Genomic DNA, 25,524 nt, shown 5'->3' on the forward strand with positions numbered 1-25,524 from the left:
TGTGGGCGTTTAAACTGATGCAGCCACTGTGGAAAATAGTCTGACAGTTCCTCAGGAAGTTCCCATTTGACCCTCTAATTCCACTCCTAGGAGAATTGAAATGAAGAGAAATGAAAACATATGTCCACACAAAAACTTATACACGAATGTTCATGTTCTAATATCCATTATTCATCATTATTCATGTTCTTTTTTCCTACAAATTCAGTATCTTCACTTCAAGGTTATGAGCAACAGAAAATATCCTGTAACTGATAAGAGAATGTTTGGATAGTGCAGCTAGGAATGCATGGTCTGGATTTGAATATTTCTTCAATCTTTTTTTCCAGTGATGAATTACGTCTGGGCCATGAGAAGGAACCTGTCTTTGGGGATTATATGGCTGTGGCACGAGGAAGCAAAGATCACAACATTCGTGCTCAAGAGACAGAGAGTGGACTTTCAGAAGAAATTCAAGTAAAGTGCTTAATTGACCAGGCAACAGACCCCAATATCCTTGGCAGAACTTGGGGAGGATGGGAGCCTTGGATGTGAGGTCTGTGAGAGTCCACAGATAGAAGCTATTGTTTAAAGAATCTCCCAAACCTTCATGTACACCAATCAATGAGTTGGTTTTCCTGAAGCACTAAAGATAAGTGTTTTCAGGTTTGATTTTAGCTTTGTGTTGTTTTTCTTTTCTTCTAACATTTATATTTGGAAACTTGTGTGTGATTTGGGGCAATAAATGATCATAAGAATATGGAGCACTAAAGTTTTGTTTCTTAAAGGTCAACATTAAAGTTAAAAATCAGTGTATACTATTTTTATGCAGTTTCAAGGGCAGAGTGTTCATTTTACAAGATAATTTGTTATATTTCTTGCCAAATTTATTCTGATAAATACAAGTTGAATGCATTATGACATTAAAAGGAAACATTTGTTTTTTTCAACAAGTGGCATCTATTCAACCAAGGAAATTTCATCCTTAAAGAAAAATAAGTGATCTTTTATGTGAACACCCAGTATACATATCCTAAAATATTTTTTCTATAGCATAAAAACAACCAAAGCAAGCCTACTTTGCAGTTGAGTTGATTATATTTTCTCTAGCTACTAATTAACCATAATTTTCCACTTGAGTTCTGACAATGCAGGCTGTATTCATCAACTTGATTTCCCCCATTATGGGAAACTTCATTCTTTAATGACTACTTTTTGTTCTTTAATGACTACTTTTCATATAAATGAAGCCCTGGTGGTGCTGTGGTTAAAGAACTTGACTGCTAAGCAGAAGGTCGGTAGTTCAAATCCACCGGCCACTTCTTGGAAACCCTATGGGGCATTTCTGCTCTGTCGTATAGGGTCACTATGAGTTGGAATCGACTTGATAGCAACGGGTTTAGTTTGGTTTGGTTTTTTCATATAAATAAGTTTTTTGTTATAAATTGTGTATATGAGTCCAGTATCAAAGTTGTGTGCTTGAAAATTCCATCATAGCTTATGAAAAAGCAATAAAAAAACTACTATTGTATACAGCATTGAGAAGACATTTGTACGGTTACTCTTAGATGGTAAATTGTCCTCACTACACACTTAACTGCATGTCTGACTGGGGCCCAGACTTCAATCCTATGATTTTGCCGAGTAAGGACTTTTGGTTTGGAAACTTGGAATTAAAACAAGATAACCTTATTGATTTTAAATGTGAGGAAATATGAAGAATATTAAGAATATTTTTCTTAATCATTTTATTAAATTATTAAGATTTTAATACATTTCTTTAAGTAGAAGTCAGATACATTTTCAGAAATGGAATGGTACAAGACAAACAGGGATTTTTTTCCCAGAAGTAGGACACATAGAACCATTCAAAGACATGTGAAACTATACACCCTAGGGAAATATAACAGTGTATCTAGAGTACACTATTATTAACCCTATCCACTAAGGAAGGTGAGACAGGCCTGAAAGAGATGGGTGAAGCTTTAGGAAAACATACATTTTATATGCAACATGTACTGTTGGATATATTTATGATTGTTCAGTGCAGTTTTTTTTTTAAGTTTTACAAATAGAATATGAATAATAATATTTACATTATAAACTGATTTTGACATTACACTCAGGTTGCATATAAAACAAACATTTTGAACTCCAAAATGCCCAGATTTAAACTCTATTATAAATCCATGCTTATGAATATTAATTTGGGTATTTTATTCAACTAAAAATAAGTATAATATAAACTCCTTTAGGAGAAGAATTATGTCACTAATCACTGTCTTAGCACCTACCACAGTGCCTGGCACACAGCAGACAATCAGCATTATAAAATAAAAGGAAAAATAGTAGACTTAAATTTTTTAACTATTCCTAAAATAAATTATTGTTTAGTGACCTAAGAGAATTTTTTTAGAGAATTTTTAGAGTCAAAATCCACTCAAGAGCAACAAGAATTCATTGGCTAATGACTAGTAACTTCTGCCAATATGTATATTTATGTATTTTTTTTAATATATTTTTTAAAACTTTGGAGTATTGGCTTTATATTAAAATGAAAGCACATTCTTCATTCTTTCTGCTGCTCAGACTGGATGATTTCAATTGTTTGTCTTAAATTTCACTGATTCTTTCTTCTGGTATCTCAAATCTGCTGTTGAACCCCTCTAGTGAATTTTTTGTTTCAGTTTTGTACTTTTCAGTTCCAGAATTTCTATTTGGTTTCTTATTATAATTTCTGTCTCTTTACTGATATTCTTATTTTCTTCGTAGGTCATTTTCCTGGTTTCCTTTAGTTCTTCGTCCATGGCTTCTTGAAGCTCTTTGAGCATTTGTAAGGCACTTTATTTAAAGTCTTTGCCTAGTAAGTCCAACGTCTGGACTTATCAGGAGTGGTTTCTATCAATTTTTTTTCCAATAAATGGCCATAGTTTCCTGTTGTATTTTGTTTTTGTATACTTTATGATTGAAAACTGGACATGTTGAATGTTGTAACTCTGAACATCTGATTCTACCCCTTACACAAGATTTACTGGTGCAGATTTATGAGGGATGCAGACATTCGGTGACTTTTCAGACTATTTTTACAAAGACTGTATTCCTTGTTTTAAGTGGTCACTGAAGTCTGTGTGATCTGACAGATTTCCTTAAATGCCTGTAGCCAAAAAAAGAAGGAATTAAGCTATTATTTTCAGTCTTTGCAGCTTGGCTGTGAGCTGGGTCTCTCTTTCCCTGCTAAGCCAGACCACCTGTAACTCTGCCTTAGCCAATACTACCTGCTTTTGTGGAGCCCACAGATTAACTAGAGTGCAAGCCTAGAATCTTCTCAGATCTTTTCTGAGCATGCTTCTGGTCGTGAGCATGTGTGTTCCACTCAGTTTTCCCCAGTATATGCAGTGGACTTTCCAAGTCATTATTCCTTCAAAAAATTTCTCAGCCTTATTGGGTTTTTTGATCTGTCTTTTTTTTTACTGCTTGCCCCATCTGCCATGCCTTGCCCTAGAAGGGCACAGTGTGTCTTTAAATCTCTCAACAGACACCATCACCACCTGTAAAGTTGTTCCAGCCCAAGGGGTGGGGGAATAAAGGTTAGTCGCTGTGCCAGTCCTCACAGAGCCACCAGGCGGATCAAAACTCATGACCACAGTATTTTAAGAACAAGATCTGTGTTAGCACCCTGGCTTCAGAAAGTTGCACCAGGAACAGGGACTGCTGCTGCTGTGCTAGGGAGTGAGAAATGGTATGCTTGTTGGTGAAAATGCCACAGTGCTCTCTTTCTGATATTCCCCTGCCTTTTTCTTCATTAAGGAGTACCTTGGTTGCTATAAGTTTGGGATTAGATTTCAGAGTTCTGGATATGTTGATTCTGTCTGTCTCTGCTAGCATATGGTTGTTTCAGCAGAGGGACTGATTTTTTGAGCACACTACTTCTCCATTTCCTGTAATGAAGAAAAATGAACAGAGCCTAAGAAACCTATGGGACACCATCAAGAGTACTAACATACATGTTATGGGAATCCAGAGGGAGAGAAAGAGAAAGGGGCATAAATAATAGTTGATGAACAGTGGCCATAAACTTACTAAATTTGAAGAAAAACATTCAAGAAACTCAATGATTTCATGTGATAAACTCAGAGACACATTTAAAAAAAAAAAAAAAACTTGAAAGTCAAAACAAAGACTCTTGTAAGCAGCAAGAGAAACGCGACTTGTTGCTAATAACCCTCTTTAAGATTAACAGCCAGTGTCTCATCAGAAACTATGGAGGCCAGAAGAGAGTTGGATGGCGTATTTAATGTGCTGAATGAAAAAAAAAAAAAAACTATCTGGCAAAACTATCCTTCAAGAAGTGAAGGAGAAATTAAGATATTCCCAGATAAGCAAAAGCTGAGGGAGTTGGTTGCTAGTAGATCTGTCTTACAAGGAGCGCTAAAGGGAGTCCTTCAGGCTGAAATGAATGAACAGTAAACAGTATGTCAAAGCCATATGAAGAAATAAGAAAATCCAGTACAGGTAACTACATAAAAAAAAAATACATAGGTAAATATAAAAGCTGGTATTGTTGTATATATGGTTTTGTACCTCTTCTTTTTATTTCCTACATGATATAAAACACAAAAGGGTTTAAAAAAATGTGCCTATGCGTTAATGGACATACAACGTATAACGTAATTTGTGAAAACGGGAATGGTGAAACTGTATGGGAGCAGTTTTTGTATGTTTTTAAAGCTAAATGGGTATTAATTTAAACTAGATTTTTAGAAATTTAAAATGTTAATAGAAATCCCTGGGTAATCACTAATAAATATTTGCAGAGAAGAAAATCAAAATGGTACACTAGAATAAATCTATTAAACATAAAATTCAGTAGTAGAGAAATTGAACAAAATATATAAGACAGAAAACAAATAGCAAATGGCAGAAGTAAGTTCTTATGAGTAATTACTTTGAATGTAAGTGGATTAAATCCACCAATTAAAAGGCAGAGATTGTCAAAATAAATTGAAAACCATGACCCAACTATGTGCTGTCTACAAGAGACAGATTCAGCAAAACAGTTTGAAAGTAAAAGGATGGAAAAAGATATTCTATGCAAATAGTAATCAAAAGAGAGCTAGGGTGCTGTTGGTAATTGCTATCACATACACAATTTTGAAGGAACAGCAAAAACAACCCAAAAAATAAATGTGAGGGTGTTATGGATTGAATTGTGCCCTCCGAAAACGTGTTGTAAATCCTAACCTCTATGCCTGTGATTATAAACCCATTTGGGAATAGGTTGTCTTTGTTATGTTAATGAATTGGATTAGCGCAGGGTGTATCCTAAATCAGTCTCTTTTGGGATAGAAAAGAGATTAAACAAGCAAGGAAAAGAAGAGAAGGGGGAAGATAAATTCCAAGCCACATGAAGATCGCCCAGGAGCAGAAGCTCAAAAGAGACAAAGACCAGAGCTGACAGAGAAAGCCTTCGCTTACAGCCAGTACCCTAAATTTGAACTCCAAGTCTCCTAAACTGTGAGAAAATTAATTTTTTGTTTCTTAAAGCCACCCACTTGTGGTATTTCTGTTATAGCAGCACTAGATAACTAAGACAGCAGGTATATATGTATTTATGTATGCATATATGTGTATAGATATGTATGTATATGCACATATGTGACTGCACATATATTCATATCTATAATAAAGCACATAGGGGGCACAGTTATGGATACTTCTTGTTGTTAGGTGCCGTCGAATCGGTTCCGACTCATAGTGACCCTATGCACAACAACGAAACACTGCCCGGTCCTGTGCCATCCTCACAATTGTTATGCTTGAGCTCATTGTTGCAGCCACTGTGTCAATCCACCTCATTGAGGGTCTTCCTCTTTTCCGCTGACCCTGTACTCTGCCAAGCATGATGTCCTTCTCCAGGGACTGATCCCTCCTGACAATATGTCCAAAGTATGTAAGACACAGTCTCGCCATCCTTGCTTCTAAGGAGCATTCTGGTTGTACTTCTTCCAAGACAGATTTGTTCATTCTTTTGGCAGTCCATGGTATATTCAATATTCTTCGCCAACACCACAATTCAAAGGTGTCAATTCTTCTTCGGTCTTCCTTATTCATTGTCCAGCTTTCACATGCATATGATGCAATTGAAGATACCATGGCTGAAGTCAGGAGCACCTTAGTCTTCAAGGTGACACCTTTGCTCTTCAACACTTTAAAGAGGTCCTTTGCAGCAGATTTACCCAATGGAATGTGTCTTTTGATTTCTTGACTGCTGCCTTCATGGCTGTTGATTGTGGATCCAAGTAAAATGAAATCTTTGACAACTTCAATCTTTTCTCCGTTTATCATGATGTCACTTACCGGTCCAGCTGTGAGGATTTTTGTTTTCTTCATGTTGAGGTGCAATCCATACTGAAGGCTGTGGTCTTTGATCTTCACCAGTAAGTGCTTCAAGTCCTCTTCACTTTCAGCAAGCAAGGTTGTGTCATCTGCATATTGCAGGTTGTTAATGAGTCTTCCTCCAATCCTGATGCCCCATTCTTCATATAGTCTAGCTTCTCATACTATTTGCTCAGCATACAGATTAAATAGGTATGATGAAAGACTGCCACTCTGATGCACACCTTTCTTGACTTTAAACCAATCAGTATCTCCTTGTTCTGTTCGAACAACTGCCTCTTAATCTATGCAAAGGTTCCTCATGAGTACAATTCATTGTTCTGGAATTCCCATTCTTTGCAATGTTATCCATAGTTTGTTATGATCCACACAGTCGAATGCCTTTGCATAGTCAATAAAACACAGGTAAACATCCTTCTGGCATTCTCTGCTTTCAGCCAGGATCCATCTGACATCAGCAATATCCCTGGTTCCACGTCCTCTTCTCAAAACAGCCTGAATTTCTTGCAGTTCCCTGCTGATATATTGCTGCAGCCGTTTTTGAATGATCTTCAGCAAAATTCTGCTTGCATGTGATATTAATGATATTGTTCTATAATTTCCACATTCAGTTGGATCCCCTTTCTTGGGAATAGGCATCAATATGGATCTCTTCCAGTCAGTTGGCCAGGAAGCTGTCTTCCATTTTTCCTGGCATTGACAAGTGAGCACCTCCAGCACTGCATCTGTTTGTTGAAACATCTCAATTGATACCCCATCAATTCCTGGAGCCTTGTTTTTTGCCAGTGCCTTCAGAGCAGCTTGGACTTCTTCCTTCAGTACCGTCGATTCCTGATCATATGCCACCTCTTGAAGTGGTTCAGTATCGACTAATTCTTTTTGTATAATGATTCTGTGTATTCCTTCCATCTTCTTTTAATGCTTCCTGCATCGTTTAATATTTTCCCCATGGAATCCTTCAGTGTTGCAACTCGAGGCTTGAATTTTTTCTTCAGTTCTTTCAGCTTGAGAAATGCCAAGCATGTTCTTCCCTTTTGGTTTTCCATCTCCAGCTCTTTGCACGTGTCATTATAATACTTTATTTTGTCTTCTCGAGATGCCCTATGAAATCTTCTGTTCGGTACTTTTACTTCATCAATTCTTCCTTTTGCTTTAGCTGCTCGAAGCTCAAGAGCAAGTTTCAGAGCCTCCTCTGACATCCATCTTTGTCTTTTCTGACTTTTTAATGAGTGCTCGCTTTCTTCATATATGATGTCCTTGATGTCATTCCACAACTCGTCTGGTCTTCAGTCGCTAGTGTTCAATGCATAAAATCTATTCTTGAGATGGTCTCTAAATTCAGGTGGGATATACTCAAGGTCATATTTTGGCTCTCGTGGACTTGCTCTGATATTCTTCAGTTTCACCTTGAACTTGCATATGAACAATTGATGGTCTGTCCACAGTCAGCCCCTGGCCTTGTTCTGACTGATAATACTGAGCTTTTCCATCGTCTCTTTCCACAGATGTAGTCAATTTGATTTCTCTGTGTTCCGTCTGGCGAGGTCCGTGTGTATAGTCACCGTTTATGTTCATTAAAGAAGGTATTTGCAATGAAGAAGTCATCGGTCTTCCAAAATTCTATCATTTGATCTCTGGCATTGTTTCTGTCACCAAGGCCATATTTTCCAACTACTGATCCTTCTTTGTTTCCAACTTTCACATGCCAATCACCACTAATTATCAATGCATCTTGATTGCATGGTCGATCAATTTCAGACTGTAGCAGCTAATAAAAATCTTCTATTTCTGCACCTTTGGCCCTAGTGGTTGGTGCGTAAATTTGAATAATAGTCGTATTAACTGGTCTTCCTTGCAGGCGTATGGATATTATCCTATCACTGACAGCGTTGTACTTCAGGATAGATCTTGCAATGTTCTTTTTGACAGTGAATGCAACGCCATTCCTCTTTGAGTTGTTATTCCCAGCATAGTAGACTATGTGATTGCCCAATTCAAAGTGGCCAATACCAGTCCATTTCAGCTCACTAATGCCTAGGATATTGATGTTTATGCATTCCATTTCATTTTTGACGATTTCCAATTTTCCTAGATTCATACTTTGTACATTCCAGGTTCCGATTATTAATGGATGTTTGCAGCTGTTTCTTCTCATTTTGAGTCGTGCCACATCAGCAAATGAAGGTCCTGAAAGCTTTACTCCATCCACGTCATTAAGGTCAACTCTACTTTGAGAAGGCAGTTCTTCCCCAGTCATCTTTTGAGTGCCTGCCAACCTGGGGGGTGCTCATCGTCCAGCACTATATCAGACAATGTTCCGCTGCTATTCATAAGGTTTTCACTGGCTAATGCTTTTCAGAAGTAGACTGCCTGGTCCTTCTTCCTAGTCTGTCTTAGTCTTGAGGCTCAGCTGAAACCTATGCTCAATGGTATCTGCTGGTATCTGAATACCAGTGGCATGGTTCCAGCATCACAGCAACACACAAGCCCCCACAGTATGACAAAGTGACAGATACTTCTGAGACATAACCAAATACCTTGTGGGATTGGATTTCTGAAAGATTAGGATCTGCAGTGCAATGAATTACTTAATATGGCCCTTAATATGAGTCATTGTGTGACTCACACAATGATTGAGTGGGACTGTGCAAATAAGGTGTATGGAAACTGTGATGGTTGAGATTATGTGTCAACTTGGCTAGACCATGATTCCCAGTATTGTATGACCTCCATTTTGTGATCTGATGTAATTATCCTCCATTTAGTGATGTGCATCCTAGCCTCTATGCCTGTGGTTGTGTTAATGAGACAGAATTAGAGATGCATCTTGAGTTACCACCTTACTAGAGGGTGTGACTCAAGTCACAATCCTTAGCCCAGTCGCTACCATTACTAAAAACCGTGACTCAAAGCACCACCTTCTCAAGTAGGGGGAGTTTCCTTGAGGGTATGGTCTGCATCAAACAGATATGAATGCTCTGCGGAAGTGCTCTCTCTCTCACTCTAGATTCTGCATCGGGTTCATAATCATCTGATCTCTGGTTCTTGGATCTTGAGCTAGCAGCCTGCTGTCTGTCCTGCTGATTCTGGGATTTGTCAGCTTCTACAGCCCCTTGAGCCAGCAGCCTACCAGCTGACCTGATTCTCCAGCTTCCACAGCCTTGTGAGCCAGCAGCCTGTCATCTGGCCTGCCTGTTAATTAGGTTTCATCAGCCCCCAAATCCATGTGGGTTGGGAAAGCCTTCCAGCCGGACACCTGACCCACAGATTTGAGATTTGCCAACCTCCACGACCACAAGAGCCTTTTCCTTGGGATACGGTTTGTGATTTCTGAGACGTTGCACCAATTACAGAACCCAAGACAGGTGAGAGAGTACCGAGGGGAGGAAGAGTAGTTGCTGTTAAAAGATGATGGAGTGAGACAACAGTTTGGAAAAGTTAGACATCTGGGACACCTTTAACTTCCTTATAGGAACCAGCTTTGTGCTGATCTTTGTAAAAGAAATTATTCATTCAGGACCATAGTCTCATGGAACATCTTGGTCAATTGGCATAATATAGTTCATAAAGTTATGTTCTACATCCTAGTTTGGTGAGTACTGTCTGGGGTCTTAAAAGCTTGTGAGTGGCCATCTAAGTTACAACTATTGGTTTCTACTTATCTAGAGTAAAAGAGAAAAGGAAACCAAGGACTCAAAGAAGAAACTAATGTACAGGACAAACAGTCTACATGAACCATGGCCTCATCTACCCTGAGACCAGAAGAATTATATGGTGCCTTGCTACCACTACCGACCATTCTAATCAGGGCCAAAATAGATGAACCCTAATAGAATGGGAGAAAAATGTGGAACAGAACCTCAAACTCCTAAAAAAAAAAAATAACAAAAACAGACCTACTGGACTGGTTGAGACTGAGGACTCCCCAAGACTATTGCCCTGAGGTACTTTTGAGACTTTGAACTGAAACTAACCCCTGAGATCACCTTGTAGCTTGATAAAAAAATTTGCTCAAAAAATAATATCACCCATAAGTACTATGCTCCTTTAAAAAATCACTTATATGACACCAAATGGTCAATAATTACTTTAAAACAAAGAAGAGAATGTAAGGGGGCAGGGAAACTAGATTCATGAAAATGGAATAACCAGAACAGAAATAATGAGAATGTTCACGCATTGTGAAGAGTGCATACAGTATCATTGAAGAACTTGTACAGAAATTGTTGAATGGGAACCTAAAGTGCTGTGTAAACCTTCACCAAAAATGCAATAAAATACTATTTAAAAAAAAAAAAAAAAAAAGCAGGAAGCACAAACAGAATTGAGACTGTTGATGTGGATGTTGGGGATTGTTGTAGAGAAAAACTTGGACACTGTTTAAAGTTAAGAGAGGCTTATTAAGGGTTTAAAACAATTGAAATTGGGGAACTACATGGCCCATTGAAAATGGGACCAGGGAGTCCTGAGGCAGTTTTGTTATGCAAGTATTCTGGGGTAAAAAGAGGAATCAAACCATAGGGAGGCCAGTTACAGGAAAATCAGTGACTATTGTAACAATCACACTCCAGTTGGTTACTGATCATTAATAGTATAGTTAGTGATTACAGACAGTTTCACAGGATGCTTAGACCATGGTCACAAGATGGTTACCTGTATCTTTTTGACTATCTTGTAGAAGTATCTTGTTGGCAACGACACCCAGACAGTACTCTTCATGATAGTGTATTTTCATGATCATTTGGTTAAGACCCCTCAGGGCATATGGGCTGTTAGTCTAGAAATCCAGATTAAAATTAGATAGCATGGTCAGCATATCATGCCTTTGTCTCACTGACTGCACTGAAAGTTGTCTTTTCCTGAGATAGGATAGAACACTGTTGCTGAGTCTTGACAACAGCCACACAATGGACTTGAGGAACAATTGAAGTTGAAAATGAGACCCTGGCATAAAGCTGCATTCCTCTAAGTTTTATTCTCAGGTATATCCATACTATGGAGAAATAAGGATAAAATATTGATATGGGTCATACAGTAAAGAATTATAATTTATAATTTAAGATTATCATAATTAAAAGACATAGAGAAGTGAGCCTTCTCTAGTTCATCCTGGATCCTGGGTCAGGGAAAAATGTCTCCATAAGCTTTTTTAACCACTTTCCTACTTTCATACAGATTTGGTGTCTGAACCTACACCACCATGAATGATCTAGGAATGCTAATGTTGAAAAATGAATAAAAATTGGTCTATCTGATAGCAGCCTGGGAATTCCTGGCAGAAGTAAATGCAAAGCTGCTCTGGAGGGAATCGTTCATACCTAAGACATTATAGGATTCCCAGAGATAAAATCCTATTTTAGATAAGTGTACATTCAGCAGAGTATCAGGATATAAGATAAATATACAAAAATCAGTTGGATTTCTCTACACCAACAAAAAGAACATCGAAGAGGAAATCACCAAATCAATGCCATTTACAGTAGCCCCCAAGAAGATAAAATACTTAGGGATAAATCTTATCATAGGTGTAAAAGACTTATCCAAAGAAAACTACAGTACACTTCTATAAGAAACCAAAAGAGACTTACATAAGTGGAAAAACGTATCTTGCTCATGGATAGGAAGACTTAACATTATAAAAATGTCTATTCTACCAGAAGCAATCTATACATTTAATGCAATTCCGATCCAAATCCCCACGACATTTTTAATGAGATGGAGAGACAAATCACCAACTTCATACGGAAGGGAAAGAGGCCTCGGATAAATAAGACATTGCTGAAAAAGAAGAACAAAGTGAGAGGCCTTACTTTACTTGATTTTAGAGCCTATTATACTGCTACAGTAGTCAAAACAGCCTGGTACTGGTACAACAACAGATACATGGACCAGTGGAACAGAAGTGAGAATCCAAACATAAATCCATCCACATATGAGCAGCTGATATTTGACAAAAGCCCCACAACAGTTAAATGGGGAAAAGACAGTCTTTTTAACAAATGGTGCAGGTATAACTGGATATCCATCTGCAAAAAAATGAAACAAGACCCATACCTCACTCCAGGCACAAAAACGAGATCAAAATGGATCAAAGACCTAAATATAAAATCTAAAACAATAAAGATTATGGAAGAAAAAATAGGGACAATATTAGGAGCCCTAATACATGGCACAAACAGTATGCAAAACATTATTAAGAATGCAGAAGAAAAACTAGATAACTGGGAGCTCCTAAAAGTCAAACACCTATGCTCATCAAAAGAGTAAAAATGAAGAACACCAAGGTCAAGCGGTAACTAAGAGCCCAAGAGATAGAAAGGGCCACATGAACCAGAGACTTACATCATCCTGAGACCAGAAGAACTAGATGGTGCCCAGCCACAACCGATGAGTGCCCTGACAGGGAGCACAACAGAGAACCCCTGAGGGAGCAGGAGATCAGTGGGATGCAGACCCCAAATTCTCATAAAAAGACCAGACTTAATGGTCTGACTGAGACTAGAGGAATCCCGGCGTTCATGGTCCCCAAACCTTCTGTTGGCCCAGGACAGGAACCATTCCCAAAGACAACTCATCAGACATGGAAGGGACTGAACAATGGGTTGGAGAGAGATGCTGATGAAGAGTGAGCTACTTGTGTCAGGTGGACACTTGAGACTGTGTTGGCATCTCCTGTCTGGACAGGAGATAGGAGGGTAGAGAGGGTTAGAAACTGGCAAAATTGTCACGAAAGAGACTGAAAGGAGGGTGCGGGCTGATTGATTAGGGGGAGAGTAAGTGGGAGTATGGAGTAAGGTGTATAGAAGCTTATATGTGACAGACTGACTTGATTTGTAAACGTTCACTTAAAGCACAATAAAAATTAAAAAAAAAACAAAAATAAAAACGTTACCTACAGACTGGAAAAAAGTTTTTAGCTATGACATTTCCGATCAGCGCCTGATCTCTAAAATCTACATGATACTGCAAAAACTCAACTACAAAAAGACAAATAGGAAATCTATCTGGCATTTCCTTAAAAAAGTTAGAAATAGAAGTAACAAAAAAAAAAAAAACACAACCCAGAAATCCCACTCCTCGGAATATATCCTAGAGAAATAAGAGTCTTTACCCAAACAGATATATGCACACCCATGTTTATTGCAGCACTGTTTACAATAGCAAAAACATGGAAGCAACTAAGGTGCCCATCAACGGATGAATGGGTAAATAAATTGTGGTATATTCACACAGTGGAATACTATGCATCAATAAAGAACAGTGAGGAATCTGTGAAACATTTCATAACATGGAGGAACCTGGAAGGCATTATGCTGAGTGAAATTAGTTGCAAAAGGACAAATATTGTATAAGACCACTATTGTGAGAACTTCAGGAATAGTTTAAACTGAGAAGAAAACATTCTTTTGTGGTTACAAGGGGGGGAGGGAGGGAGGGTGGGAGAGGGGTATTCACTAATTAGATGGTAGATAAGAACTACTTTAGGTGAGGGGAAAGACAACACACAATATAGGTGAGGTCAGCACAACTGGACTAAACCAAATGCCAAGAAGTTTCCTGAATAAACTGAATGCTTCAAAGGCCAGCGTAGCAGGGGCAGGGGTCTGGGGACCATGGTTTCAGGGGACATCTAAGTCAATTGGCATAATAAAATCTATTATAAAAATATTCTGCATCCCACTTTGAAGAGTGGCATCTGGGGTCTTAAACGCTAGCAAGCAGCCATCTAAGATGCATCAGTTGGTCTTAGCCCACCTGGATCAAAGGAGAATGAAGAACACCAAGGACACAAAGTGATTACGAGCCCAAGAGACAGAAAGGGCCACATGAACCAGCGACTACATCATCCTGAGACCAGAAGAACTAGATGGTGCCCGGCTACAACCAATGACTGCCCTGACAGGGAACACAACAGAGAGCCCCTGAGGAAGGAGGAGGGCAGTGGGATGTAGACCCCAAATTCTCATAAGACCAGACTTAATGATCTGACTGAGACTGGATGGACCCCAGTGGTCATAGCCCCCAGACCTTCTGTTGCTCCAGCACAGGAGCCATTCCTGAAGCCAACTCTTCAGACATAGATTGGACTGGGCAATGGGTTGGAGAGGGATGCTGGTGAGGAGTGAGCGTCTTAATCAGGTGGACACTTGAGACTATGTTGGCATCTCCTGCCTGGAGGGGAGATGAGAGGGTGGAGGGCGTTAGAGGCTGGTGAAAAGGACACGAAAAGAGAGTGGAGGGAGAGAGCAGTCTGTCTCATGAGGGAGAGAGTAATTTGGCGTGTGTAGCAAGGTGTATATGGGTTTTTGTGTGAGAGACTGACTTGATTTGTAAACTCTCACTTAAAGCACAATAAAAATTATTTTTAAAAAAACTACAATGAGATTTCATCTCACTCCAACAAGGCTGGCAGTAATCCAAAAACATAAAATAATAAATGTTGGAGAGGCTGTGGAGAAATTGGAACATTTCTACGCTCTGGTTGGAATGTCCAATGGTACAACCACTTTGGATATCGATTTGGCACTTCCTTAGAGCTACCATGCGATCCAGGAATCCCACTCCTTGGAATATATCCTAGAGAAATAAGAGCCTTTACACGAACAGATAGATGCACACCCATGTTCATTGCAGCACTGAGTGGAGGGAGAGAGCAGGCTGTCTCATTAGGGGGAGAGTAATTGGGAGTATGTAGCAAGGTGTATGTAAGTTTTTGTGTGACAGACTGACTTGATTTGCAAACTTGCACTTAAAAAACACAATAAAAATTATAAAAAAAGAAACATGTACAAGTCAAAATTTCAGAACACATCACAAATCACGACACAATGAGCAAATGTCAAACACAACTGCTGGATTAGATTTATAAGAGTTTCAGAAGAATTTTCTGATCAAAACATGAGGTAAGAATATTCAAAATGAATAAAGACTTCACATGCTTATTTATCATCCTTTTTTGGTAAGTGTCTGCTTAAATCTTTTGCCCATTTTTTTTTTTTTTTGGAATATTTCTTGTCTTATTGAGTAGTAAGAATTCTTTATATATTTTAGTTATGAGTCTTTTGTTGTATATATGATTTGAAAATATTTCTTCCATCCATGGCTTGCCTTTTAATTTTTATCACAGTGATTTACAAAGAGCAAGGGTTTCCAATTTTGATGCAGTCAAATTTATTGATTTTTACTTTTTCATTTTGTGCATTTTGCATCATCTTTAAGAGCACTTAAGAAATCTTTGAAAAATTCAAGGTCATGAAGATATTCTCTATTTTATCCTAGAAGTTTTATAGTTTTCATTCTGTTTTGGTCTATAGTCCACTTTGAGTTAAATTTTTATAATGCTGTGAGATGAGCATTTAGTGATGAGGGAAATACAAATTAAAACCATTATGAAATACTAAACGCCTGTTAGAATAGCTGAAATTAAAAAGACTGACCATATCAAGTGATGGTATAGATATGGAGCAACTGGAACTCACACACTGGTAGTGGGAATGTAAAGTGATACAGCCGGTTTAGAAAAAATTAAACATACTCCTACAGCCATTCTTTGCATGGTTATTCACCCAAGAAAACATATGTCCACACAAAGACTTGTACACAAAAATTCATAGAAGTTTTTCTTACAACAGTCCAAAACTGGAAACAACCCAAACGTCCATCCAGGTGAGTAGATAAACAAATTTTAGTATATCCATAAAATGGAGTAATGTTAAGAAATAATGAATGAAATATTGATACAGGTAACAAAATGAATATACCTGAGAATCATTATGCTAAGTGAAAGGAAGACAAAAAGAAACATATATGATTCAGTTAATAGAAAAGTCTATCAAATGCAAGCTAATTTTAGAGACAGATCATTTGTTGCTTTGGGCTATGGTAGGGAGGGGTGGGGGGACTACAAAGGGCATGAGGAAACTTTTGGGTATTGTCTTGATTGTGGTTATGGTTTCATAGGTGTATGCAGGTCAAATTGTACATTTGAAATATATGCAATTAAATGACAAATATACCTCAATTAAGCTGTAACTTTTTTATTTAAAAAACCATTTCCACATATTTTTAAAATATTTTTATTGTGCTTTAAGTGAAAGTTTACAAATCAAGTCAGTCTCTCATACAAAACCTTATATACACCTTGCTATATACTCCTATTTGCTCTCCCTCTAACGAGACACTACACTCCTCTCCACCCTGTATTTCCATGTCCATTCAGCCAGCTTCTGGCCCCTCGGCCTTCACATATCCCCTCCAGACAGGAGCTGCACACACAGTCTCATGTGTCTACTTGACCCAAGAAGCTCATTCCTCACCAATATCACTTTCTGTCTTATAGTCCAGTCCAGTCCCTGTCTGAAGAGTTGGCTTTGGGAATGGCTCCTGCTTTGGGCTAACAGAAGGTCTGGGGACCATGACCTCGAGGGCCCTTCTAGTCTCAGTCAGACCATTAAGACTGGTCTTTTTATGAGAATTTGAGGTCTACATCCCACTGGTTTTACCCAGGCACCATCTAGTTCTCCTGGTCTCAGGCTGATGTAATCTCTGATTTATGTGGCCCATTCTAACTCTTGGACTCATACTTAACCTTGTGTCTTTGGTGTTCTTCATTCTCCTTTGCTCCATGTGGTTTGAGACCAACTGATGCATCTTAGATGGCAACTTGCTAGTGTTTAAGACCCCAGATGCTGCTCTCCAAAATGGGATGCAGAATGTTTTCTTAATAGATTTTACTATGCCAATTGACCTAGATCTCCCCAGAAACCACGGTCCCCAAATCCTCATTCCTGCTACACTGGCCTTTTCAGGAAACTTCTTAGCTTTTGGTTTAGTCTAATTGTGCTGACCTCTCCTGTATTGTGTGTTGTCCTTCTCTTTACCTAAATCAGTTCTTGTCTACTACCTAATTAGTGAATCCCCCTTTCCCTCCGTCCCTCCTTCCCCCTTCAAGTAACCATCAAAGAATATTTTCTTCTCTGTTTAAAATATTTCTTGAGTTCTTATAATAGTGGTTTCATACAATATTTGTCCTTTTGCAACTGATTAATTTCACCCATCATAATGCCTTCCAGATTCCTCCATGTTACAAAATGTTTCACGGATTCATCGTTGTTCTTTATTGATGCATACTATTCCATCGTGTGAATATACCATAATTTATTCCATTCATGGGCACGTTGGTTGCTTTCATCTTTTTGCTATTGTAAACAGTGCTGCAGTGGACATGGGTGTGCATATATCTGTTCAGGTGATGGCTCTTACTCCTCTAGGATATATCCCAAGGAGTGGGTTTCCCGGATTGTATGTTAGTTCTTCAAAGCGTTGAAGAGCAAAGATGTCACCCTGGAGACTAAGGTGCGCCTGACCCAAGCCATGGTATTTTCAATCGCATCATATGCATGTGAAAGCTGGACAATGAATAAGGAAGACCGAGGAAGAGTTGACACCTTTGAATTGTGGTGTTGGCAAAGAATATTGAATATACCATGGACTGCCAAAAGAACGAACAAATCTGTCTTGGAAGAAGTGCAACCAGAATGCTCCTTAGAGGCAAGGATGGCAAAACTGCATCTTACATACTTTGGACATGTTGTCAGGAGGGATCAGCCCCTGGAGAAGGACATCATGGTTAGCAGAGTACAGGGTCAGCGGAAAAGAGGAAGACCCTCGACGAGGTGGATTGACACAGTGGCTGCAACAATGAGCTCAAGCATAACAACGATTGTAAGGATGGTGCAGGACCAGGCAGCGTTTCGTTCTGTTGTGCATAGGGTCACTATGAGTCGGAACCGACTCAACAGCACCTAACAACAACATGGTAGTTCTATTTCTAGCTTTCTAAAAAAAAAAATAAGGAAGCGCCAAATCGATATCCACAGTGATTGTACCATTTTACATTCCCACAACAGTGTATAAGTGTTCAGTCTCTCCACAACCTCTCCAACTTTTATTATTTTGTGTTTTTTGGATTAATGCCAGTGTCGTTGGAGTGAGATGGAATCTCACTGTAGTTTTGATTTGCATTTCTCTAATGGCTAATGATGGTGAGCATATCCTCATGTATCTGTTAGCTACCTGAGTGTCTTCTTTAGTCAAGTGCCTGTCCATATCCCTTGCCCATTATTTAATTGGGTTACTCGTCTTTTCATTGTTGAGTTTTTGCAGTATCATGTAGATTTTAGAGATTAGACGCTGATCGGAAATGTCATAGCTAGAAACTTTTTCCCAGTCTGTAGGTAATCTTTTTACTCTTTTGATGAAGTCTTTTGATGAGCATAGGTGTTTGACTTTTAGGAGCTCTTAGTTATCTAATTTCTCTTTTGCTGTTTGTACGGTTCTAGTAATGTTTTTTCTACCATTTATTCTATACTGTTTATGCTCTAATAGAGCTCCTAGCATTGTTCCTATTTTTTCTTCCATGATCTTTATTGTTTTAGATATTGTATTTAATTCTTTGATGCATTTTGAGTTAGTTTTTTTGCATGGTGTCAGGTATAGGTATTGTTTCATTTTTTTGCAGATGTATATCCAGTTATGCCAGCACCATTTGTTAAAAAGACTGTCTTTTCCCTATTTAACAGACTTTGGGCATTTGTTAAATATCAGGTGCTCATATGTGGATGGATTTATGTCTGCATTCTCAATTCTGTTCCATTGGTCTATGTATCTGTTGTTGTACCAGTACCATGCTGTTTTGACTACTGTGGTGGTATAATATGTTCTAAAATCAGGTAATGTGAGGCCTCTCACTTTGTTCTTCTTTTTCAAGTAATGCTTCACTTATCCAGGGCCTCTTTCCGTTCCATATGAAGTTGATGTTTTGTTTCTCCATCTCATTAAAAAATATCACTGGTACTTGGATTGGGATTGCCTTGTATCTGTAGATTGCTTTGGGCAGAATAGACATTTTTACAATGTTGAGTCTTCCTATCTATGAGCAAGATATGTTTTTCCACTTATGTAGTTCTCTTTTGGTTTCCTGCAGTAGTGTCTTACAGTTTTCTTTGTATAGGTCTTTTACATCTCTGGTAAGATTTTTTCCTAATTATTTTATCTTCTTAAGGGCTATTTTAAATGGTATTGATTTGGTAATTTCCTCTTCTTTGCTTTCTTTTTTTGGTGTAGAGGAATCCAACTGATTTATGCATATTTATCTTGTATCCTGATGTTCTGCTAAACACTTTTATTAGTTTCAGTAGTTTTCTTGAGGATTCTTTAAGGTTTTCTGTGTTTAAGATCATGTCATCTGCAAACAGAGATACTTTTACTTCTTCTTTGCCAATTTGGATGCCCTCTATTTCTTTATCTAGCCTAATAGCTCTGGCTAGGACCTCTGGCACAATGTTGAATAAGAGTGGTGATAACCCAAGTTCATTGCAGCAAAAGATGGAAGCAACCAAGGTGCCCATCAACGGATGAATGGATAAATTATGGCGTATTCACACAATGGAATACTATGCATCAATAAAGAACAACGATGAATCCATGAAACATTTCATAACATGGAGAAATCTGGAAGAAATTATGCTGAGTGAAATTAGTCAGTTACAAAAGGACAAATATTGTATAATACCAGTATTATAAGAACTGGAAAATATTCTTTGATGGTTATGTGAGGGGGGTGGGAGGGAGAGAGGGATGGAGAGGGGTTCTCACTAATTAAATAGTAGGTAAGTTTTATTTTAGGTGAAGGGAAAGACAACACACAATACAGGAGAACTCAACACAATTGGACTAAACCAAAAGCAAGGAAGTTTCTCAAATAAACTGAACACTTTGAAGGCCAGCATAGCAGGCGCGGGGGTTTGGGGACCTCGGTTTCAGGGAACATCTAAGTCAATTGGCATAATAAATTCTATTAAGAAAACATTCTGCATCCCAGTTTAGAGAGTGGCATCTGAGATCTTAAACGCTAGCAAGCAGCCATCTAAAATGCATCGATTGGTCTCAAACCACCTGGAGCAATGAAGAATGAAGAGTACCAAAGACACAAGGTAATTATGAGCCTACGAGACAGAAAGGACCACATAAACCAGAGAGTACATCAGCCTGAGACCAGAAGAACTAGACTGTGGCTGGCCGTAACCGATGACTGGTATGACAGAGAACACAACAGAGAATCCCTGAGAGAGCAGGAGGGCAGTGGGATGCAGACCCCAAATTCTCATAAAAAGACCAGGCTTAATGGTCAGGCTGGGACTAAAAGGACCCCAGAGGCCATGGTCCCTAGACCTTCTGATAGCCTGAGACAGGAACCATTCCCACAGCCAACTCTTCAGACAGGGATTGGACTGGAATATGGGATGGGAAGTGATTCTGGTGAAGAAGGAGCTTCTTGGATCAAGTAGACACATGAGACTATGTTGGCGTCTCCTACATGGAGGGGAGATGAGAGGGCAGAGGGGGCCAGAAGCTGCCCAAATGGACACGAGGAGAGAATGTGAAGGGAAGGAGCGTGTTGTCTTATTAGGGGGAGAGCAATTAGGAGTATATAGCAAGGTATATATAAATCTTTGTATGAGAGACTGACTTGATTTGTAAACTTTCACTTAAAGCACAATAAAAATTAATCAAAAAAAAAAAAAAAGAGTGGTGATAAAGAACATCCTTGTCTGGTTCCTGTTCTCAATGGGAATGGTTTCAGTCTCCCTCTGTTTAGGATGATGTTGGCTATTGGCTATGTATAAATGCTCTTTATAATGTTTAGGAATTTTCCTTCTGTTCCCATTTTGCTTAGTTTTTATCATGAATGGGTGTTGGACTTTGTCAAATGCTTTTTCTGCATCAATTGATATGATCATGTGGTTCTTGTCTTTTATTTACATCATGGATTACATTGATGGTTTTTCTAATATTGAACCATTCCTGCATACCTGGTATGAATCTCACTTGGTTGCGGAGAATTATTTTTTTATATATATGTTCTTGAATTCTTTTGGAAAGAATTTTGTTAAGGATTTTTGCATGTAAGTACATGAGGGATATAGGTCTGTAATTTCCTTTTGTGTGGAGTCTTTACCTGGTTTTGGTATCAGGGTTACCATTCTATGCTGGCTTCATAGAATGAGTTTGGGAGTATTCCATCCTTTTCTATGCTCTGAAATACCTTTAGTAGTGGTGGTGTTAACTCTTCTCTGAAAGATTGGTAGAATTCTCCAGTGAAGCCATCAAGGTCAGGGCTTTTCTTTGTTGGGAGTTTTTTTTTTTATTATTACTTTTTCAATCTCTTCTTTTGTTATAGGTTTATTTAGTTGTTCTGCCTCTGTTGGAATTAGTTCAGGTAGGTAGTGTGTTTCTAGAAATTTGTCCATTTCTTCTAGGTTTTCAAATTTGTTAGAGTACAACTTTTCATAGTACTCCATTATGATTCTTTTAATTTCAGTTGGGTCTGTTGTGATATCGCCCATCTTATTTCTTATTTGGGTTATTTGCTTCCTCTCCTGTTTTTCTTTTGTCAGTCTGGCCAATGGTTTATCGATTTTGTTAATCTTTTCAAAGAATCAGCTCATGATCTTGTTAACTCTTTGAATTGTTTTTCTGTTTTCTATTTCATTTAATTCTGCTCTAATTTTTATTATTTGCTTTCTTCTAGTGCCTGGAGGTTTCTTTTGTTGCTGCCTTTCTATTTGTTCAAGTTGTAGGGATAATTCTTTGATTTTGCCCCTTTCTTCTTTTTCTATGTGTGCATTTATTCATATAAATTGACCTCTGAGCACTGCTTTTGCAGTGTCCCAAAGGTCCTGATAGGAAGTGTTTTCATTCTCGTTGGATTCTTTGAATTTCTTTATTCTGCCTTTAATTTGTTCTATAATCCAATCATTTTTGAGCAAAGTTGTGTTCAATTTCCATGTGTTTGATTTCTATTCCCTGATTTTTCTGTTATTGACTTCTAGTTTTATGGCTTTATGGTCAGAGAAGATGATTTGTAATATTTTGATGTTTTGAAACCTGTTGAGGCTTGCTTTATGGCCTAATATGTGGTCTATTCTAGAGAATGTTCCATGTGCATTGGAAAAGAAAGTATACTTGGATGCTATTGGGTGGAGTGGTCCGTATATATCTATGAGGTCAAGTTGGTTAATTGTGGCATTTAAATCTTCCGTGTTTTTATTGAGCTTCTTTGTGGATGTTCTGTCCTTCACTGAATGTGGTGTTTTGAAGTCTTCTACTATTATTGTGGAGCTATCTCACTTTTCAATGCTGTTAGAGTTTGTTTTATGTATCTTGAAGCCCTGTCGTTGGGTGCATAAATATTTAAGATCATAATATCATCGTGGTGTATTGTCCCTTTAATCATTATATCATGTCCTTCCTTATCCTTTATGGTAGATTTAACTTTGAAGTCTGTTTTGTCAGAAATCAGTATAGCCACTCCTGCTCTTTTTTGATTTTTGTTTGCTTGGTACATTTTTTTCATTCCTTTGAGTTTTAGTTTGTTTGTGTCTTTAAGTCTAAGATGTGTCTCTTGTAGGCAGCATATAGACAAATTCCTGTTTTTTTTTTTTTTTAATCCATTCCGCCACTCTCTGTCTCTTTATTGGTGCATTTAGTCTATTTACATTCTGCGTGATTATCAATAAATATGAATTTAGTGCTATCATTTTATGTCTTTTTTTGTTTGTTGTTAGCTGTTTTATTTTTCCACTTACCTTTTGTGCTGAGAAGTTTTTCTTTGTAAATTGTGTGTTCCTCTTTTTCTTTGTAGTTAAATTTGTTTTTGCTGAGTCTTTATGTTATTCTCATTTTTTATTTTGAAGTGTAAGATTGTTAGTTTTCTTTGTGGTTACCTTAATATTTACCCCTATTTTTCTAAGTTTAAACTTAACTTCTATCTCCCTATATTGCCTTGATTTCCTGTCCGTATGGAAGATCTATGCCTACTTTATTTAGTCGCTCTTCATTGATTTAATGGCATCTTTTACATAATGACATCACTGATTCCCTGTTTTGAGCTTTTTTTTTTTTTTTTATCCTGATTTATTTTTGTGATTTCCCGATCTGAATTGATATCTGGTTGCTCTGTCCTGTGTTGTAGTTTTGGGTTGATATCTGATATTGATTTTCTAACCAGAGAATTCCCTTTAGTATTTCTTGTAGTTTTGGTTTGGTTTTTGCAAATTCTCTAAGCTTCTGTTTATCTGGAAATGTCTTAATTTCACCTTCATATTTGCGAGACGGTTTTGCTGGATATACGATTCTTGGCTGGAAATTTTTCTCCTTCATTGCTTTATATATGTCATCCCATTGCCTTCATGGTTTCTGCCCAGTAGTCTGAACTTATTGATTCTCCTTTGTAGATGACTTTCACTCATCCCTGGCTGCACTTTGGGCCTTTGTCAAATATTGGCTGCTCAAATGTGGATGGATTTATGTCTAATTCTGTTCCATTGGTCTATGTATCTGTTGTTGTACCAGTACCAGAATGTTTTGACTACTGTGGCGGTATAATAGATTCTAACATCAGGTAGAATGAGGCCTCCCACTTTGTTCTTCTTTTTCAGTAATGCTTCACTTATCCAGGGCCTCTTTCCCTTCCATATGAAGTTGGTGATTTGTTTCTCCATCTCATTAAAAAATGTCACTGGAATTTGGATTGGAATTGCACTGTATCTTTAGATCGCTTTTGATAGAATAGACATTTTTACAATGTTGAGTCTTCCTATCCATGAGCAAGGTATATTTTTCCACTTATGTAGATCTCTTTTGGTTTCTTGCAGTAGTGTATTGTCATTTTCTTTGTATAGGTCTTTTACATCTCTGGTAAGATTTATTCCTAAGTATTTTATTGTCTTTGGGGCTACTGTAAATGGTATTGATTTGGTGATTTCCTCTTTGATGTTCTTTTTGTTGGTGTAGAGGAATCCAACTGGTTTTTGTATCAGTTATCTTGTATCCTGATCCTATGCTGAACTCTTCTATTAGTTTCAGTAGTTTTCTTGAGGATTCTTTAAGGTTTTCTGTGTATAAGATCATGTCATCTGCAAATAGAGATACTTTTAGTTCTTCCCTACCAATCTGGATGGGCTTTATTTTTTATCTAGCCTAATTTCTCTGGCTAGGATCTCCAGCACAATATTGAATAAGAGTGGTGATAAAGGGCATCCTTGTCTGGTTCCTGTTCTCAAGGGGAATGCTTTCGGGCTCTCCCCGTTTAGGATGATGTTGGCTTTATATAAATGCCCTTTATTATGTTGAGGAATTTTCCTTCTATTCCTATTTTGTTGAGAGCTTTTGTCATGAATGGGTGTTGAACTTTGTCAAATGCTTTTTCTGCATCAATTGATAAGATCCTGCGGTTCTTGTCATTTTTTTTACTTATATGATGGATTACATTTATTGTTTTGCTAATGTTAAATGACCCCTGCATACCTGGTATCAATCCCAGTTGGTAGTTGTGAATAATTTTTTTGATATGTCGTTGAATTCTACTGGCTAGAATTTTGTTAAGGATTTTTGCATCTAAGTTCATGAGGAATATATATCTGTAATTTTCTTTTTTTGCAGTGTCTTTACCTGGTTTTGTATCAGAGATATGCTGGCTTCATAGAAAGAGTTTGGGAGTATTCCACCCTTTTCTATGCTGTGAAATACCTTTAGTAGTAGTGGTGTTAATTCTTCTCTTCTCTGAAAGTTTGGTAGAACTCTGCAATGAAGTTTAGGCTGTATCTTGAGTCAATAACTTTTGAGATATAAAAGAGAGAAGCTAGCAGAAAGGAAATGGTACTCATGCCACCAAGAATGAAGAACCAGCAGGGAATGCATCCTTTGGACATGGGGCGCCTGTGCTGAGAAACTCCTTGACCTTGGAAAGATTGATGACAAGGATCTTCCTCCAGAGCTGACAGAGAGAAAGTCTTCCCCTGGAGCTGGCAGCCTGAATTTGGACTTACAGCCTCCTAGACTGAGAGAAAAAATTTATGTTTGTTAAAGCCATCCACTTGTGGTATGTCTGTTATAGCAGCACTAGGTAACTAAGGAAATTAACATCAGCATCTACATTGTCCTAAAGACAATTCCTTATTACAGGAATGTGTACACATTCTGGTAAGACAGATTTCTTGTTTCGGCCTGTCCATGGACCCACGGCGGGGTCCTGATAGTAAACAGCTTGTAACCATCCTTGTATTTCCTCCCCTGAGGCTGTGAATT

At 38.0% G+C, this 25,524-nt stretch overlaps 1 protein-coding gene across 5 annotated transcripts in view; it reads left to right on the forward strand.

Annotated features, from left to right (window-relative positions):
* Positions 1-2,015, forward strand: part of PRKDC (protein kinase, DNA-activated, catalytic subunit) — a 322,104-nt gene extending 320,089 nt beyond the window's left edge. The window contains exon 85 of one of the 5 annotated variants that reach the window (XM_064267698.1): positions 330-2,011. In XM_064267698.1, coding sequence (XP_064123768.1) covers positions 330-534 — 205 coding nt within the window. In that variant the 3' untranslated portion in view covers positions 535-2,011. Of the gene's footprint in view, positions 1-329 lie in introns of all 5 variants that reach the window. The other 4 variants (XM_064267697.1, XM_003408313.4, XM_064267701.1 and 1 more) reach the window with 4 other exon arrangements.
* Positions 2,016-25,524: the final 23,509 nt, after the last annotated feature.

Source organism: Loxodonta africana, chromosome 14 (assembly GCF_030014295.1).
Source record: "Loxodonta africana isolate mLoxAfr1 chromosome 14, mLoxAfr1.hap2, whole genome shotgun sequence".
NCBI lineage: Eukaryota > Metazoa > Chordata > Mammalia > Proboscidea > Elephantidae > Loxodonta > Loxodonta africana.